The sequence below is a fragment of the Diospyros lotus genome, chromosome 9 (assembly GCF_014633365.1).
Source record: "Diospyros lotus cultivar Yz01 chromosome 9, ASM1463336v1, whole genome shotgun sequence".
Taxonomy (NCBI): Eukaryota; Viridiplantae; Streptophyta; class Magnoliopsida; order Ericales; family Ebenaceae; genus Diospyros; species Diospyros lotus.
The window spans coordinates 6,674,178-6,692,738 of NC_068346.1; the positions used below are offsets into that span (position 1 = coordinate 6,674,178).

General features: G+C 37.3%; 1 protein-coding gene across 2 annotated transcripts in view; it reads left to right on the forward strand.

Annotated features, from left to right (window-relative positions):
• Positions 1–18,561, forward strand: part of LOC127810076 (THO complex subunit 2) — a 100,161-nt gene that overhangs the window by 19,061 nt on the left and 62,539 nt on the right. For both annotated transcript variants that reach the window (XM_052349316.1, XM_052349317.1), the window contains exons 7-17: positions 11,258–11,329; positions 11,409–11,456; positions 11,548–11,616; positions 11,749–11,882; positions 15,190–15,265; positions 15,572–15,765; positions 17,325–17,405; positions 17,627–17,834; positions 17,924–18,166; positions 18,251–18,331; positions 18,426–18,545. In XM_052349316.1, coding sequence (XP_052205276.1) covers positions 11,258–11,329; positions 11,409–11,456; positions 11,548–11,616; positions 11,749–11,882; positions 15,190–15,265; positions 15,572–15,765; positions 17,325–17,405; positions 17,627–17,834; positions 17,924–18,166; positions 18,251–18,331; positions 18,426–18,545 — 1,326 coding nt within the window. The remainder of the gene's footprint in view (positions 1–11,257; positions 11,330–11,408; positions 11,457–11,547; positions 11,617–11,748; positions 11,883–15,189; positions 15,266–15,571; positions 15,766–17,324; positions 17,406–17,626; positions 17,835–17,923; positions 18,167–18,250; positions 18,332–18,425; positions 18,546–18,561) is intronic.

Sequence of the window (18,561 nt, forward strand, 5' to 3'; positions counted from 1 at the left end):
TTGGAGTCTTGCCGTTTATCCATTGTGTTTCTATATAGGAGAATAGAGATAATTATTTTTTCTTCTATTACAAAATTATTTAAGGTTATTTCACATTCTACGTAGTAGGATGTCTGTTTATCTATTTTATAGAGTCCTAACTGTAAATGAATTGTAAGTTTTGGGATACATAATTCTTGCTATTAAAAAACTATAGATAGAGTAGGGGCTAATGTACATAAATTTACATTGTTTGGTTTTTTGATTGATTTTTAATTTGTACTTTTAAACTTCTAATGTGTGTTGACTTGTTCAAAATGATGGAGACCTATGAGGACTCCCTAAATTGTCTATGAAGCACCTGGTTCAAGAAGAATCGAAAAATAGTATGACATGTTTTGCTGAATGTTCTTGGTGCACTCAAGAGAGTCAAAACTGTCCGCCTGTTTTTTATGTTCTATACAATATGACACACTTTCATAAATATCTGGGTTTGTTAGTTGTGAAGTAATGGATTTTATACTCTTTCTATCTGTTCCCTTCCTTACTTCCCTAAAAGCTGGATCTATCTTTTCACTCGAGTTGTGCCTAACCAAAACTAGTGATTTTTTGACAATCGTGACATTGCTCCGCAAGACCCATAAAGGGGATGCACCCAAGCATGCAAAGAAAGCTCTTCGAGCTTCCCAACTATTATGGAAAGGTTTGTAGAAAGGGGCTTCTTTAAATATCCCAACAATGTTGTAGGAGCTTCGAACAAAGCTTGTAGTTTAGGGGTGCGCAGGTGCTTACCACCCCATATGGGCACTCCAATGATTGATTATGCATTGCTTATCTCTTTCTTCTCTATCATATATCGGTGAATTGGGGGGAAGAGTTCACCAATAAGGGGAGGTGAAAAAGCAAGAAATAGGATAGTAGAGTAGTTGTCACATGTTGGTCAATCTAGTATGTACGTTGCTTTTGTTCTTTCCATTCAACCTTAACGGCCTCTCCTCCAGTAATACGTCCTCCAGCCCTTCCTACTCATCTGGAAGCTCTCGCAAGGTCTCATCTTGCTTGGATAGTGAAGTACAGTTGACATTAGTGAGCACTCATAGCGTCTTTGCTTTCTCGATAGTAATTTTGGATCTCTCCCCCCATCTGGTAGGCGCAAGCCAACAACCCTATTCTGTTAGCTTAAGATTCGTGAGAGAGTAGCATTTGTTGGTTCAAGAGAAAGGGAATCTGTTGGTTAGGCATCTGTCGATTCGTATGGGGATTGGGGTGCTTTTGTTCAAAATTCCTTATTATTTTATTTTGTTGGATTCTATCGATGGAGAATCGGTATCTCTTTCTGTGTCTTCAACTGGGGATGCAGTTTCGAGAAACGTGGTTTCAGGACAAGTAGCTTAGGGAGAAAAGGAATCTCTTGGTTTAGATGAGAATGCGTCTATTGTATCGGATGGTTCCTTCGGAGTAGACTTAGTAGACTAACTTGGGATAATAGCCCTTTTCGTATATGGCTGAATCAAGACTCGTGTTCACATACTATAATCCTAGTCGTCCACCGCACTCAATCAAACCCTCAATCCTCACTATCAGTAGGCGAATCCCCACACACTTAAGAAGAAAACAAAATATAGAAATTGAAGCATACACACATACAAAGCCGGGATTTATCCTGGTTTAGTTCTTGAAATGAAGAACCTACGTCGAGACTGCTTTTGGTCTTTCTCCACTATCTTGAAAACACAATCGATGATTACATGCACTGCTATCTGATCTCTCACAGCCCTATATATACAGGCTATACGGAATCTCGAGATTACAAAGCACTCTACTTTTCTCTCACACATAGCACATTCTCGACCTCTCTCTCTCGCCCAAGATAGGAAAAACCTGTGCCTCCCAATGAGGCCTTGACCCCCTATTTATAATACATAAGGGGCATACATTGCAAGATGATATCCCGATAAAAACGGTACACTACTAACCAACTTAATAGAAAACTAACTAGTGAAATACCAAATACATCCTTGACAAATACCCTCCCGAGCCTTTTAACTAATCTAAGACAAATGATTTAACAAATTCTCCACCCATTTGAGTTGGATTTGTCTTCCTCAGGACTTCTACTTGCACCCTCCCATACTGCCATGCTCTTCTTCACTCAGCATCTGAAATAATCGGCAGTATCTTCATGCAACGCTTCAGCTTTGCGATAAGTACAACTTTAGTAAATATGTCAGCCGCATTCTCTTCATATGAAACTTTGGTTAGTATAACATCTTGTTTTTCAATTATTTCTCTAATGAAATGGTGCCTAATGTCTATATGCTTTGTCCTCTCATAGTGAGCCTGGTTCTTTGACAAATGTATGGCACTTTGGCTATCACACATCAAAGTGGCTTTCACATCTAACCCTAGGAGTTTGCTAACTAGGCCCTTAAGCCACATAGCTTCTTTTATAGCGTCTGATACAGCTATATATTCTGCTTTGGTTGTAGATAAAGCCACCACATGTTAGAGGCTTGATTTCCAACTTATTGTTGAGTTCCACAACTTAAATGCATACCCTGGTTGTGGATTTCCTCTTGTCTAAATCAATAACATAGTCTGCATCTGAGAATCCTATGATATTAGCCTATTCTCCTATGTTTGCTTCACCATAAGACAAAACAATATTATATGAGTCTTTTAGATACCTAAACACCCATTTTATAGCATTCTAGTGAGTTTTACCTGGGTTTGCCTTAAATTGACTCACAACACTCGTAGCATGAGCTAAGTCAGGACGAGTGCATACCATATTATACATTAAGATTCCCACAGCACTCGAGAATGGTATATTATCCATCTCTTTCATACTTTCTTCATCCTTGGGAGACTGATACGAGGACAACTTAAAATGAGAGGCAAAAGGCATAGTCACCATCTTAGAATTTTCCATTCCAAACCTAGATATCAGCTTTTCTAGATAGGATTTTTGAGATAGGTAAATTTTCTTTGCTGTTTGTTTCTAGAGATTTCTATTTCTAGAATTTTCTTTGCTTCACCTAGTTCCTTCATCTCAAATTCAGATTTTAAACGTAGCTTTAATTGTTGAATCTCTTGCTCGGATTGACTTGCTATGAGCATATCATCCACATAGAGAAGCAAATAAATTGAGATGTTGGGTGAGATATGTTTAAAGTAAACAAAACAGTCATAGAAACTCCTAAGATACCATTGTTTCAACATAACAGTATCAAATTTTCTATACCATTGTCTTGGAGACTGTTTAAGCCCATAAAGGGATTTCTTAAGCAAACACACCTTCTCCACCTCTCCTCTAGACTCAAAGCCTTTAGGTTGATCCATTAGAATTTTTTCTTCTAAGTCTCCAAGCTATTGTTACATCCATTTGCTCCAATTTTAAGTTTAAATGAGCAGTGATGGCCAATAACACTCTGATTGAGGTATGTCTCACAACAGGTGAGAAAACCTCATTGAAATCTATTCCTTGGACTTAGGTAAAACTCTTAGCAACCAACCTAGCCTTATGTTTAGGTTTAGTGTTATCTCCAACACCTTCCTTTATTTTGTAAAGCCATTTACAATCCACTATACGCTGTCCTTTTGATTTATCAACCAAATCCCAAGTCTGGTTTTTTTCTTAAGGATGCAATTTCTGACTTCATGGCTTCTATCCATTTTCCTAACTCTTTTGAGGCCACTGCCTCTTCATATGTGAGGGGTTCATCTCCTACACTTTTTGATACACTTATTAGGGCATATGCCACTAGGTCTGAGAAACCATATCGCTGAGGAGGCCTTCAGCTCCTCTATTGCCTGTCCCTAGCCACACTGTACCTAGATACATCTGGGTGATCTCCTGGGTTGGAGTTTACATCACTACCTCTTTCACTCTCCTCATATTGAGTTGAGTCCTGATCTCGATGCTCTTCTTGGACTTGATCATCCTGATTTTGATCATTTTCAGATACTTCTAGGGTGTTTTCAGGCGCTACTATTTTAATATCGACATCTATGGACTTAGTATTTTTTCCTAAGTCTGGTTGGGTTTCCTTATTGCTTGTTTTCATGGTAGAACTTTCATCAAATGTCACATCTCTTGTGACTATTGTTCTTGGCCCTTCTAGTTCAAGGTTTGATAATTTGTAGCCTTTTACACCAGTTGGGTACCCTATGAATAAGCATCTCTTTGCCCTTGGTTCTAGCTTGCCTTGCTCCACATGAGCATAGGCTAATCATCCAAATACTCTAAGGTGACTTAGACTTGGCTTATGCCCTGTCCATCTTTCATAGGGTGTTTGAAAATCAATAGCAGCTGATGGTGACCTGTTTATCACATGAGTTGCTGTTGAAACTGCCTCTCCCTAGAATGACTTGGGCATATTTGAATGAAAGAGCATGCATCTTACCCTTTCCAATAGAGTCCTATTCATTCTTTCGGCCAAACCATTTTGTTTAGGGTTACCCGGGGCAATTAAATGTCTAACAATACCACTATCCTTGCACATTTGGTTGAATTCCTTATTGCAGAATTCAAGCCCATTATTAGTTCTTATGATTTTGATAGACTTGCCCTTTTGGTTCTCTACCATCTTTTTTCATGTCCTAAAAGCCTCAAAGGTGTGATCCTTTGTTTTTAAGACATAAACCCATAACATTCTAGGGTAGTCATCAATAATTGATAAGAAGTACCGAGAGCCACCATGGGTTAGGGTTTGAGCTGACCCCCACAAATTCGAGTGAATGTAATCTAGGAGTGATTTAGATGAATGAATGGCTTTCTTGCTAAACTTTACCTTTGCAGCTTTGCCATAGATACATGACGCACATTTACATAGTCTAGTAACTTGACCATGCCCTAAAATATCTTGCTTGGCAAGTTCCTTGAGCCCTTGCTCACTTATGTGTGACATTCGTAAATGCCACAACCTTGCCTGTTTTTGGACATTGTTGCTTGCCACTGTAGCTTCACCACTCAAGGTGGTTGCTTGCAGAAGGTATATGCTATTCTGTAGCATTGCCCTCATGCATACTAGGGATCCTTTTGATATTTTCAATATTGCACCCTCGCCCTTAAATTTAAGGCCATTCCTATCCAATTCCCCAAGGGAAATTAGGTTTCTCTTAAGTTCTGGAATGTGCCTCACTGCAGAGAGGGTTCTATATGATCCATCATGCATTTTCAACCTTACATCACCAATCCCTAATACTTTACACTCATGGTCATTTCCTAGCAAGACCTTTCCCCCATTTATTTCTTGATAATTAAGTAGCCAATGCTTCTTAGGGGTCATGTGGTAAGAGCAGCCGGAGTCTATAACCCAATCATTAGATTCGGCTCTCTCTGAAACCATCAGGGCATCAGAACTGTCATAACCAAATTCACACACATTTACACCCCCATCAGCATTCTCCTTATCATTTTTCTTGGGGCAGTTTCTCTTAATTTGGCCTTCTTCATGACAATGGTAACATCTTATAAGGTTCTTTCCTGTCCTAGACTTTGACCTAGATTTTCCCTTACTTTTATTGTCTTTCTTAAGGCTTCTAGATCTTACAATCAGGACATCTCCAATGGAGGATTTTCCATCCACCTTGCGCCTTAAATCCTTAGAGTTTAGGGCACCTATCACATCCGGTGTCTCTACCGTGTTTTTGAAGATATCAACAAAAGTCTCATAAGACCTAGGTAATGAGTGGAGCAAGACTAAAGCCTTTTTCTTCATCATTGTACTACACATCTATGTTTTCAAGATCTAAACAAAGTTTATTAAACTCATCTATGTAATCTTGAAGTTTTTGATTATCATGCATCTTAAAAGTAAAGAACCTGGCCTTTAGGTAGAGATGGTTGGAAAAGGACTTTGTCATGTAAAGACTCTCCAGCTTGAGCCAAATCTCCGTTGCTATCTTCATTTTGGACACCTCCCTTAAAACCTTATCACCGAGGCTTATTATCAGCGTGTTATAGGCCTTCTTGAGGATATCCCTCTTCTGTTCTTCCGTGTAGGATTTGGGCATTTTTGTTTCTCCTTCCAGTGCCTCCTTGAGACCAAGATTGCCGAGGAGGGCACTCATCTTCATTTTCTAGAGGGCAAAGTTGCTTTGCCCATTAAACTTCTCAATCTCATGTCTTGAGATGGATGAAGATGAAGCCATGATGAACTGCCCTTACCAATGGCCTTTTTGCGAGTTTCTTGGTTTCTTGAAAAGTGATGGCACCGACTTTGATACCAGATTGTAATCCTAGTCGTCCATCGCACTTAATCAAACCCTCAATCCTCACGATCAATAGGTGAATCCCCACACACTTAAGAAGAAAACAAAATATAGAAACTGAAGAATACACACACATACGATGCCGGGCTTTATCCTGGTTTAGTTCTTCAAATGAAGAACCTATGTCCAGACTGCCTTTGGCCTTTCTCTACTATCTTGAAAACACAATCGATGATTACATGCACTGCTATTTGATCTCTCACAACCCTATACGCACAGGCTATACAGAATCTCGAGATTACAAAGCACTCTACTTTTCTCTCACTCACAGCACATTCTCGACCTCTCTCTCTCTCGCCCAAGATAGGAAAAACCCGTGCCTCCCAATGAGGCCCTGACCCCTATTTATAATACATAAGGGGCGGACATTACAAGATGATATCCCGATAAAATCGGTACACTACTAACCAACTTAACAGAAAACTAACTAGTGAAATACCAAATACATCCTTGACAAATGCCCTCTGGAGCCTTTTAACTAATCCAAGACAAATGATTTAACACATACGTAATTCCTTGAGTTGAATGCCCCCTAACCTTGGCAAGCCATACCTCTCACCAAAGTGGACATCGGTTGGAAAACATGGATGCTTGAATGGACCTATCCGCGTCGCGATACCTCGTTCGAACAATCATGCAACCTGGGCTCTGATCACGCTACCATCTAGTTTGGCAGTCCAAACAAATGTCACGACCCCAAAGATCTCCAAGGCTATAATTGTGATTATATACTCTAGGTTGCTGTTTATGTTTGAAGGTGAATTCTGACTGCGATCCAAAGTCGACGATTCTTGGTGGTGATTCTTGCAATTCATAGCAGTTAATTTTGACGATTTTCCCTGTAGATTGATCTAGGAAGCAAAGCATAGTCAATCAACCTCTATTGGTTGATCTTGGCTGTTTCCGAAACTGATTTAGGCAGGCGACCTCAGTTGTGGAGTTAAATGATCCAGAGTCGGAGATTGAAGGCGAAGTAGGAGGTGGACTACCAGCTTTTATTTTCCGTCACGGATCCAACGAAGCAGAACCGACGAATGCCGCGATCTCCGACGATCCAAGTGAGCCATTAGGAAGGAAGCTGCAGCCGAGCCGGTCGATTCCTCAGGAGACTGCATTGAAACAGTTCCTTGGCTGTCGACTCCTCCTGCTCCTGTTAATCGAGGTCTAGAATTGAAGCCTAAGCAGGTCCTGGTGAATTCTAGTCTGATAGACCTATACAATCATCAATAGTAAGTTAGTAAGACTGATTGTAAGTTCGATTTTAGTGGATACAATCTTTGTGACGGATTGAGTTCTGCAGATCTCAACGGATTCAATTTTTGAGGTGGACTTAGGTTACTGATTTAGATCTAGGCAATCACAAGGAGTAAGTTAGAAACGACATTTTTGAGATAAGAAGATTGAGGCAATGGCGGAAGGAAGTGTACAGTCATTGGAGAAAACACTTGAGAAATTTTTTGTTCATATCAACCAAAAGTTCGACCAAATGGAGGAAATGCTGATTCAGCTTTTTAAGAATTTTAAGGTCAGTATTGATTCATTAGATATTCCAGTTATAAATCAGGTTGGAGATGAAAGACGTGATGGAGGTCATGTTTCAGCTATTGAGGTACTTGCGGAAAATTTTCATTCCTTCCTAAACAATCAGGAAACAGAAGATGCTGATAAGTGGGGATCGGAAATGATCACGACTGCTTTAGATTGTGAAGATCTTAAATCTATTTCTCTTGAAGGAATATGACTGGAAGAAGTTGCTGAATTGCCTACCCTGGATCAGGTAACTCAACTGAAAAATCAGTCAATTGTGAGGAAACTTGTGCCTTAATGAAAGTGAATAACCAATAGAGGGCAGTTAAAGATTGGTTAGAGGTTGATGGAGGATGCTCACGTCAGTAAGAAATTGATCACATTGAAATTTTCCAGCAGTATATTTGTGATCTGGAGCAGAGGAGGATGCAGAAGGAAAAATTGAAATGTGATGAAAGGAGGATGATGGAAGAGATGGTTGCTGCCATTTGGTTTGGGAGTTTTGACATTGGAGAAGGGAGCCTTGATATGGCGATCCTTGGAATCTAGATTTTATCTTTGCAGGAAAAGCAATAGCAATAGAATGTAAGAGAAGATGGGACAAAGCTTAGAAGGAGAAAGAAAGAAAGGAAAAAGAGAAGAATAAATTAGATTATGAAGGCTGGAATTGGATGAAGAACAGGGCCAGCAGTTGTGAGTTCTTGGGGACAAGAGTTCTCTCAAGGAGGGGGGAATTGTCACGACTCCAAAGATCCCCAACACTATAATTGTAATTATAATAGTAGTTATTTTACTTGCATCTGCTACATTGTACTCTAGGTTGCTGTTCATGTTTGTACCTTTCAGTTAACAGTTTATAAATAGGCTAATGTAAGTAGAGAATGGGCAGAGTTGAATAAATTGAATTCCAGATTTCCCTCTCAATTGTTCTGATCTCTCTCGTTCTTTCTGATTCCCTCTCTTTCTCTCTGTCTGACTGTAGTTCTGCCTGTATTCTTGCTGTTACCTCCCTCTTTCTGTCTAGTTTTCCCTCTAATTCTCTCTGTTCTGATTATATCTTTCCCAGTTTCTACCAAATTCCTTGGTAATTTCCTATTCGAACCCTAGGGAAACCCTTGGTTCGTAACAACGAACAAGCCTCAATTGAGCACTACACCAGTCACCTGGGCATTGGTTCTATGACCCATTCACTTGTGGGGTAGTATTAGGAGATAACACACTTCTTTTATTTTATTATTTTGTTGTACTATATCATATTCTTTTCTCTCATGTAGTTGTTTATGAAAGCCTAGAAAGGGTTGTCGTTTTCCTCCCTCTCAATTCAACTCTGACACAGTATCGGAGCCTAGGCTTTGAACAACCACCTCAAATAAACTGAATCTCTCAAGGTAATTTTTGGGTAAACGCTCAGCCTTTTTTTTGTCTTCTTGACTCACTAGTGTTTTCTTGTTCATTTCTTCTCCTTGTTGAATCAAAAAAGAAAATTTTCAATATGTCTTCATCTATGGCTGTGGCTTCTTCTTTCTCTTCGTCCATTTTGTCCTTGACTGCATCACCACCTATGCTTTTGTACCAACCTATGATTCTCTTGCGACTATTGCTACCTCTTAGTTCTTGAAAAGGTATGGATCTGGATATACTACTATATCTACTGGTCCTAGGTATACTTTGTTAGGAACCTGGTCCTAACTGTGAATTCTTCGAAGATATAGTTGAAATAGAGGGAGAAATAGAGACAGAAATGAGGGAGAAATAGAGATAGAAATGAGGGAGGAACAGGGAGAAACCTAGAGAAAGTGGGGTAGAATTGTAGAGAAAATAAGAACTTTTAATTCTGATCACACGTAACCCCTTGACAATGTGGTTATAGCTTTATATATAAGCTATCTATAGTTTCTACAAGATACTTACCACTCCTCCACTATCAGTAACTGCTCCTAAGTCACTCCATTACCGACAATAATCTGAAAATAAAATTAATAATTAATCCTTCTGCAAAATAAAATAATCTGCTGCAAAAATAAATACTGATCCGGGTAATCAATTCATCTGGGTTGGCTAATCACTGATCTGGGTCGTGACATGGAGCTTCTTCAAGCTCTCGACCTGGTTAGGATGTTGCCCTTGTTTCTGTCACTAGAAAATCTGCACCAGGACCTGTGGAACCAAGCTTTGGTCACTAGTAAATCTACGTATGGAGCTGGACGAAGGGATGCTGGTATGGCTCTAGATCATGAAGGTATCTGCCTATCAATCCAGCTAAGATGATGCCTATGGTGCTACTGGTACTGGTGCCACTACCTATGCTGCTGTAGGCTATGGGTCCAGATTCATAGGTTTCGATATTGATCTGCCTACTCGTAGACTACTAAGAGACCTCTCATTATGCTAACGACTGAACTCTGTGGGTCTGGGTCTCGATTGGTGCTTTGACAATGATTTCCTACTGTGGCCTCAGAGGTTTGGATCTAGAGTATTCGTTGCAAGAAATTGCAATATAGAACTTAAAACTTTCCCACAATATGTTTTTGCCTAATTAGGGCTCCAATCCAAGTGTTATGCTGGTTCACTTTCTATTGTTGCTACTGTAGCTAATATAATTTTCAACCCACTACCTTACAGTGTCACCTATCTGCAAGTCCCTTTTAAGCATTTTCTTTTCTCCCCGAAGTTCCCTGAATAGTAAGTCTTAGGATAGGAAGGGATTTCAAAATACTTTGCTAAGTACTGATAATTGTTTAGATTCTCCTTTAAAAGTGTGGTTTTCGCCTGGTTTTCTTTTTGCAGGAGCAAGGAAGGTGTTGATTGTTGAGAATTTTGGAAATATTGGATAGTCTTACCAATCAGAGGATTTATGAAATGCTGACCTACTTCTTTCAGTGAATTAGTAAATTTAGTTAGTCAGTTAAATAACATGCGAACATCTGACTACCAATTTATTGCAGTTTAATAACTCAGCTTGGAGTAACAGGAACTGAATCACTTTAATAACTCAACTTGTGGCAAGTGGAACCAATGACATCCAGTGACTAAATACACAAACCTTTCGATAGAAGTTTAGATCTCGGGTTAACATTTCTTGAATATGATGCTCTATTGTTACAACTACTAAATTACCCATCTTTATGGTTCACTATTTACAGGTAGCTTGAACTTGTTAGGCTTTAGGGTATAAAAAAGAGGGATTGATGAGTATAAATATATACTAGTTTTGAGATGCATCTAATCCCTATTTCATGGTGCATGATTGGCCTATTCTAGTATGTGGTTTCATCATTCCCTGGTTGGTTGATGTACTTGTTAATTATCTCCTACTTTTGGAAGTACATTGTGTAGTTATGGAGCTACAGTATTTCACCGATTCTCAGTCTATGTTGTTATCAGAGTTGCTAATGTAATTTAAGTTCCATCCTATTTCTGAACCTTTATTCCTCCTTCCCGACCTGCTTATTTTAGATAGTTGTGAATACTGCAGGTTACCCTCCTTTGTCAAGGTTCTGAAGCATCAACTCAAAATGGTTCAGCAGCAACAGTTGGCATCATTAAGGTTTAAGTGTGATCTACTTTCTTTGATTATGTTCCTGTACTTACTGTTGATATTATATTTGTGCTATGATGTTTTGCAGTCACTAATTGGACACTTTGATTTGGATCCGAACCGTGTATTCGATATTGTAAGCTGTCATTTTCTGTTATCTTGGTTAATATGCTCAAAATTCTTTGACTTTATATTCATCTCTTGGGAAATGGTGTTTGATATGGCAGGTACTGGAGTGTTTTGAGCTTCAGCCTGATAACAGTGTTTTCTTGGATCTGATTCCAATATTTCCCAAGGTATATTTATAATTTTTATATATGTCCATCATATATCTATTATGCTGATTGGACTGCCACACTGTTATTGGATTTTCATTTCTCAATGAAAATGTCCATACTTTTTCTTATTCACTTTTCAATGTTTTGCAGTCTCATGCTTCCCATATTCTTGGTTTTAAGTTTCAATACTATCAGCGAATGGAGGTGAATTGCCCTGTACCATTTGGGCTCTATCAGCTCACTGCTTTACTTGTGAAGAAAGAATTCATTGATCTTGATAGCATGTGAGTTTTTTGCACATCTAGCCTTATAATGTGGCATCTTTTAGTTATATTTTTGTTTAGTCAGTGATTTTATTGTAATAAATGCATAAGATTGTAATTTACTTTGTTGTTTTTTTTGTTCTTTTTGGCAAAAAAAGGTTTGCAGGTGGTGTAATTGAGTTATATCACCATCTTTAGTTCACATGCTTCTAAATATACTTCATTGAGCAGCTTAACTATTTTTTTTTTTTTTTTGGGGGGGGGGGGGGGGGTTGGGGGGGCTAAATGCTAAAGCATGTTGGTTGATGTAACTTTCGTTTATGCTAAAAATTGGTGATACATAGTTATAATCATAGAACCACCCTTGACCACTTTTAAGAAAGGAGAGATGCATGCTTGTGTTGTATATGTTGTATGGATTGCATCGACTTTGTTCTGTTGTTATAATGTATTTTGTATGATTAAACTATGTATTAGTTTGGAATCAAACTTCTGGTTAAGCATTTGGAAATATGATAGTCCTGTTAGTCCAACTTGGGGTGAGTTAATTTGCAAGCCAAAAGTACCACTACCAGAAATACAAGAATTTGGTTAAGGACCTGCAATGGTATCATCATCATCAGAGGTTTTTATCCCACTAGGTGGGGTTGGCTACGTGGATTTTAGCTTTCTAACTTTCTTTGTTCATGATTATATTTCTTCAGGCCATGTCATACCTAATGGGTTTTCATCTAGTTCTGTTCTTTTTTTTTTTTTTTGTGTGGTCTTTCTCTACATAGAAACTTCCTCTATTCCATCTACTCACCTCATAGGTGTTTGTGTGTTTGTTGGTCTTCTTTTCATATGTTCAAACTATGTTTAATTTCATTCCGTGAATCTTATTTTCAATAGGTGTTAATCCAACTTTATTACAGATAATCTCATTTGTAATTCAGTATTTTCTTGTATAGCTGCAGATTCGTGTTATTATCTTCATCTTATTTACGGTCATATTGCATGTCTGTTGGTACTTAATTGTTCAATATTTGTGAATGATATTAACAAATATGATCTCATAGTCTCCCGACAAAAAATTTCATTTTTAGCTTTAAAAGGATTTTACCATACAATAAGATTCTCCTCGCATTTCTTTGTTTTTAATCACTATGCCTTGATTTTATGAGTAAGATCCTCAATGACTCATTCTTTTTAAGCAATTGCCTCAAGATATCTAAATTATTATTATTTTTTTCTATGAATAACTAGATCTTCTAGTCTTACCATGACAACATCTATATTTTTATTTTTACTCGGCTTATAGTCTCACCATGACTTCTTGTGTTTGGAATAAATAAAAGTTTTGGAATTAGAATTCTGTTTACCCTCAAACGCTGGAATTAATATTCCAATTAAAGTTTGTTAGTGTTAACCTAGGACTATGCGGAATTACCCTTAGATGATATAGGCCTCTCTCAACACTCACAAACCCTCTCAGTGTTAATAGGAATTGAAACAGAAAACTTAAGCAATTAAAACGGAATGAAAATAAGAACAAGAAACAAAAAGTAAACCACACAAATGCCAAGATTTATCTTGGTCTAGTTCCCTTTAAGGAAATCTACATCCAGCCTTCAGAGAGCACCCTGAGCAATCTTATTAAACCAAAGAAATACGACCAGTACAGCAGCAAGATCTCCTCCCTATTCCCGAGTACAAACAAACAACTTCTCTCCCAAGATTACAAAGCTAAATCAGAACTCTAGCCTTCCTCTCAGAGAATACAGTGCACTCGTTTCAATAGAAAAGAATAGAATAGAATGGCTGCACACACCCCCTAGCACTCTATTTATAGAGTGGACGGATATCCCTAGAGAAGACATTAAATATTTACAGTTTAAGATATAAATTTCTATCTAATTCTTCAATGGCCCTCTAGCGTACCACCGTCACTCACTACTTTCACTGATCTTCTTCTTATACCATATACTCGAGACAACATTTCAATAGTCAGAATTGTTAAAAAAGAATTGGAATTGTTAGGTCCCACGTTTTTATTTATTTTATTTTCACAAATATCCTTCCCCATTCTATTTGTAAAACCAATAAGATTTTCTCATCTTCCTAGGGTTTTCTTATAATGGTAATGTTAATTTTCTTACCTTATGTCAGAAATAGTGAAAATATACTTGTTAAAAAATTGTAATGTTAAAATGTCAGTCATATATGCAATGGCTATATCATCTTATTTTTGGTACTTCATATCTAAATTAATTTTTTTCTACAATACAAGAGTATGTAATTCACTGTTATTTATTTTACAGAGAACATATAAAAATTCAAGTCAATTGTTTAATGTTGTATATTGACCTTTTTCTTATCGAGTTGTTAAAGGTGATATTGTCAAACAACTTGTTCAACATTTCCATCTTGTTCCAAACATAAGAATTGGAATTCAATTCTATTTTTTAATGTTTTGTTCCAAACAAAATAATTAGATTTCTAGTTTTGTTGGAATCATTAAAACTATAGAATTAGAATTGAATTTCCATTGGAATTGGTTCCAAATGGACTGTAAATACCATATGCTAATCATTCTCTTTATCTTAAGACCTTCCATTGGAAAGCTTAGTGAGTAGATAGTTTCTATTGTTGACCTACCAGGAATGGAACCAAATTGTTTTTTATTTTTTATTTTTTGCTTGGTAAGATAAATTTGTTTCAGTGATGCTGTTTTCTCTTCTTAACTTTTGCTCAATCACTTCATATGAAACCCATCTGAAAGTTTCATAATGAGACTTATGAGATTGATCCCTTTGTATTTCCACAAATTTTAACATCTTCTTTATTGTTGTAAATGGATACTAAAGCTCTTTCTCTACTCATTGTCCATGTTTTATCTGAAAATATTTTATGGTATACAGAATTAACATATAATTGAATTTTAATTGGAGTTCCAGCCCTTAATAGGGCCAAACTGCAAAGTGAGATTGATGTAGGCAGCTCCAACCTGTTGGGCAATGTCTTTGTGGAGTTTTGATGTCAGCAATGCGTACTTTTATTTAAAATATCACGTATCTTGATGTGGATTATGGAAATATAACCTATTGTATGGAAGTGTTAAGTTGTGTTAGCCTGTGCATGTCTTGTATATTGCCTGGGACTTGGTTTCGTTTCCTGCAAAGAATCCCAACCGGTGCATATTTTTTTGTTTGGTCTTTTGCATATTGGAGTGTCCTATATCCATCACTAAATATATACAAATATATTTTTTATTTCTTCTCCTGTTGTTACATTCTGATGACTTATTTTTATGCCTGGTTTGTTTTTGAAAACATTGCAACTATTTCAGATATGCACATTTACTTCCCAAGGATGACGGGGCATTTGAGCATTATAATATGTTTTCTGCTAAGCGACTTGATGAGGTAATCGATTGAAGTATGCTGGGCTATATGTTTTGTTTTTTTGTCATTGATTGGGTTCCATTACTAGTGTTGTCATCATCATCAGTATCATCGTATCATATCTTTGTGTTTCTAAGTACATTACATTTAGTACATCAGGTTCTGTAAGAAGCAATTGTGAGGTGTGATGAAACAGCTTTTTCTGTTGTTAGTATCCAATTTTCCTTGAAAATGGTTTGGTGTTGGTGGGTTATTAATGTGGTTAGTCTTTTTTTTTCTTTTCTCCCCCCCCCCCCCCCCCCCCCCCCTTTTCTGTCATGCTTTCAGGCCAATAAAATTGGCAAAATAAATCTTGCTGCCACTGGAAAAGATCTTATGGATGATGAGAAGCAAGGAGACGTGACAATAGATCTTTTTTCGGCTTTAGACTTGGAAAATGAGGCAGTCAGTGAGCGAGCTTCAGAGCTTGAAAATAATCAAACTTTGGGCTTGCTAACTGGATTTCTTTCGGTGAACGACTGGTAAGCTTGGTGTATGAAATGCTGCTTCTTCTGACTGTCAAATTTTGTATGGATGAATTATACTTGGTCCCATGTATTTTTGTTGGTGAGTATTTAGCATTTAATCCTTTTGGTTTGAAAGTCGAGACATAGCCCTATCTCTGGCTTAAAATGCCATTGAACGTTTGACAACAGATTTAGTAAAAGGGAAAGAAAAAAGCGATTATGTAACCCAACTATGGTTGCTACAATTATTTTGGCCAAATTAGTTGCTAGGCACAAGTTGTTAAAATTAAAAATATTTTATTCATTTTGTAGTTTTGACTAAACCACAAATGAGCTTGTATAAAAATTTGACTATAGGAGGATACACATTTTTTTTTTTCCATGTAATCATCAGAGGAAGTGTGATGCGTGGTTACTCGCCTTCCTCATTCTCCGCTGACTCATCCTCTATTCTTCAAGACAAAAACCACAACATATGAAGCTTAATTCCACTATGTGGAGTCCTGCTACATGAATTCTGGCTTGGCAATTATTTATATCTATGGCCTTAACTTCTATAAGACACTTGTAATTTTCTTCTTCAAGACAAAGTAGCCAATAGTTTTCTTCTTTAACGCCCTTTGAACTGGCATTGTCTGATGCAGCTTGTTGGAATTTCTTTGCTTCAAGTGGAGTATCTGCTTTTTAACTTCCTAACATTATATCAAGCCTATATTCCATTATATGGGGTTGACATTATATGGGGTTGACTATATGAATTCTAAATTTTCATTCATTTCTATGCGTCGTCGTGTCTCTATGTGGTTCATATACTTAATATCAAACCTAAGTGATGCACTTCTATAACTTCCTGATTCTTGAAATTTTAAATTTTTTAATATTTTTTAATTTTGTTTATACTTGGTGAGGACTGAGACTTTCCCGATGCCTAACGATTGCATTACTTATTGTCTATTCTTTGATGGCTATTTTTAACATCCTTGCTTGTGGACTAGGGCTTTCAGTTGCAATTAGGTTGATATTTTCAACTGTGTTGATCTAATGTCATTTTTCTTTTTTGGTGTGTGGTGTTCATTCAACATTATTAAATAATGGGAAATTTTGTTTAGCGTAATGAATTGGAGCCACATATATGTCATGAATGGTAAAATGCTTTGCTAGCATTTTATTGAATGAGTGTCAACTTGCAGATTTTATGTAACTTATGTTTCATGATTATCATTTCTTACCCTTTCCCTGTTTTGGATGTGGGTTGGGAAAGTTTTATTTGGTGTGTTGGATGATATTTAAACTTGAAAGTTTCAGCACGGGTTAAATGTTGAAGATGATGTAAGCTTGATCACCAATTTGTATTTGTCAATTTATAATGGACAATTAATTATTATCTCTTTAGGTCTTGTTTAATCGAATATTAGCATGATTAAACTTGCCTATTTTTTTTTTTTATCTTCTTTTTTCTTCTTGTTCATATGAAGAAGAATTTTAATCCCACTTCTAGTTTAGCTATTTTAAGCTACAAAACTTTTGTGTTAATAGTATCAGTCTGTCATACTAAATTGACTGACTTTTTACAGGTATCATGCCCGTGTCCTGTTTGAACGACTTTCAGCTCTTAATCCAGCAGAACATATTCAAATTTGTAATGAATTGTTTAGGTAAGTCTGAGTTGCATGTTTAATTTGATTATCAATTACATTGGGTTGAGATAATTAATTTATGTCCTTGTCTTTGAATGTTCCTTCTTCTTTGTTTCTCTGTAACACTTCTGAGCTTTACTTAGTCGGTTTCAAAAATGCAATCTACTTCATTCATCTAAGTCTGTGTTCCAACATCACTTTATGATTTTCTGGTTCTTAACCTTGTGTTGATCATCCAGGCTCATTGAAGAATCCATCTCCTTGTCATATGAACTTGCTCGACGGATCCATCTTCAGAGCTTAGGCTTGCATTCGGCAGCTGGTGGTGAGCCTATGGAAACAAATTCATCAGCCCGTGGATCCTTTATTGATCTTCCAAAGGAACTTTTTGAGATGCTTTCTTGTGCTGGACCTTATCTTTACCGTGATACATTACTGCTGCAGAAGGTGCATTGTTTTGCTAGCTCTATGATCTGCATTCTCAGTGTGAATTACTCTTACCAGATTGAGATTCTGCTGGTTTCTTGGTAAAACAGGTGTGTAGAGTACTGAGAGGCTATTACCTTTCAGCACTTGAGCTCGTCAGTACTGGTGATGGAGTTTTAGATACTGAAACTGTTATTACTGGGAATCGAACTCCTCGTCTTCACCTAAAAGAAGCCAGGTTAAGGGTTGAGGAAGCCCTGGGAACGTGTTTACTCCCTTCTTTACAGTTAATACCTGCAAATCCAGCAGTTGGGCAGGAGATATGGGAAGTTATGAATCTCCTTCCATATGAGGTTGGCTTTGTTACGGAGGTTTATGACTTGCATTTTAGGTATCATTAGATATATATTTTTCTTATAAGTATACTGTCTGCTTAGGTACGATATCGGCTGTATGGTGAATGGGAAAAAGATGATGAGAGGATTCCAATGGTTTTGGCTGCCAGGCAAACTGCAAAGGTTGCAAAATATATTCATAGAATTGATTTATCTTTCCATTGTTTTCAGAATTTTTCCTGAAGTGTATTGTTTGCTTTGTGCCTCTCTTTCACAGTTAGACACTAGAAGGATCTTGAAGCGCCTTGCAAAGGAAAACCTGAAGCAGCTGGGTCGAATGGTTGCAAAGCTAGCTCATGCCAATCCAATGACTGTGCTTCGAACAATTGTTCATCAGGTATCCTGTTTCTACT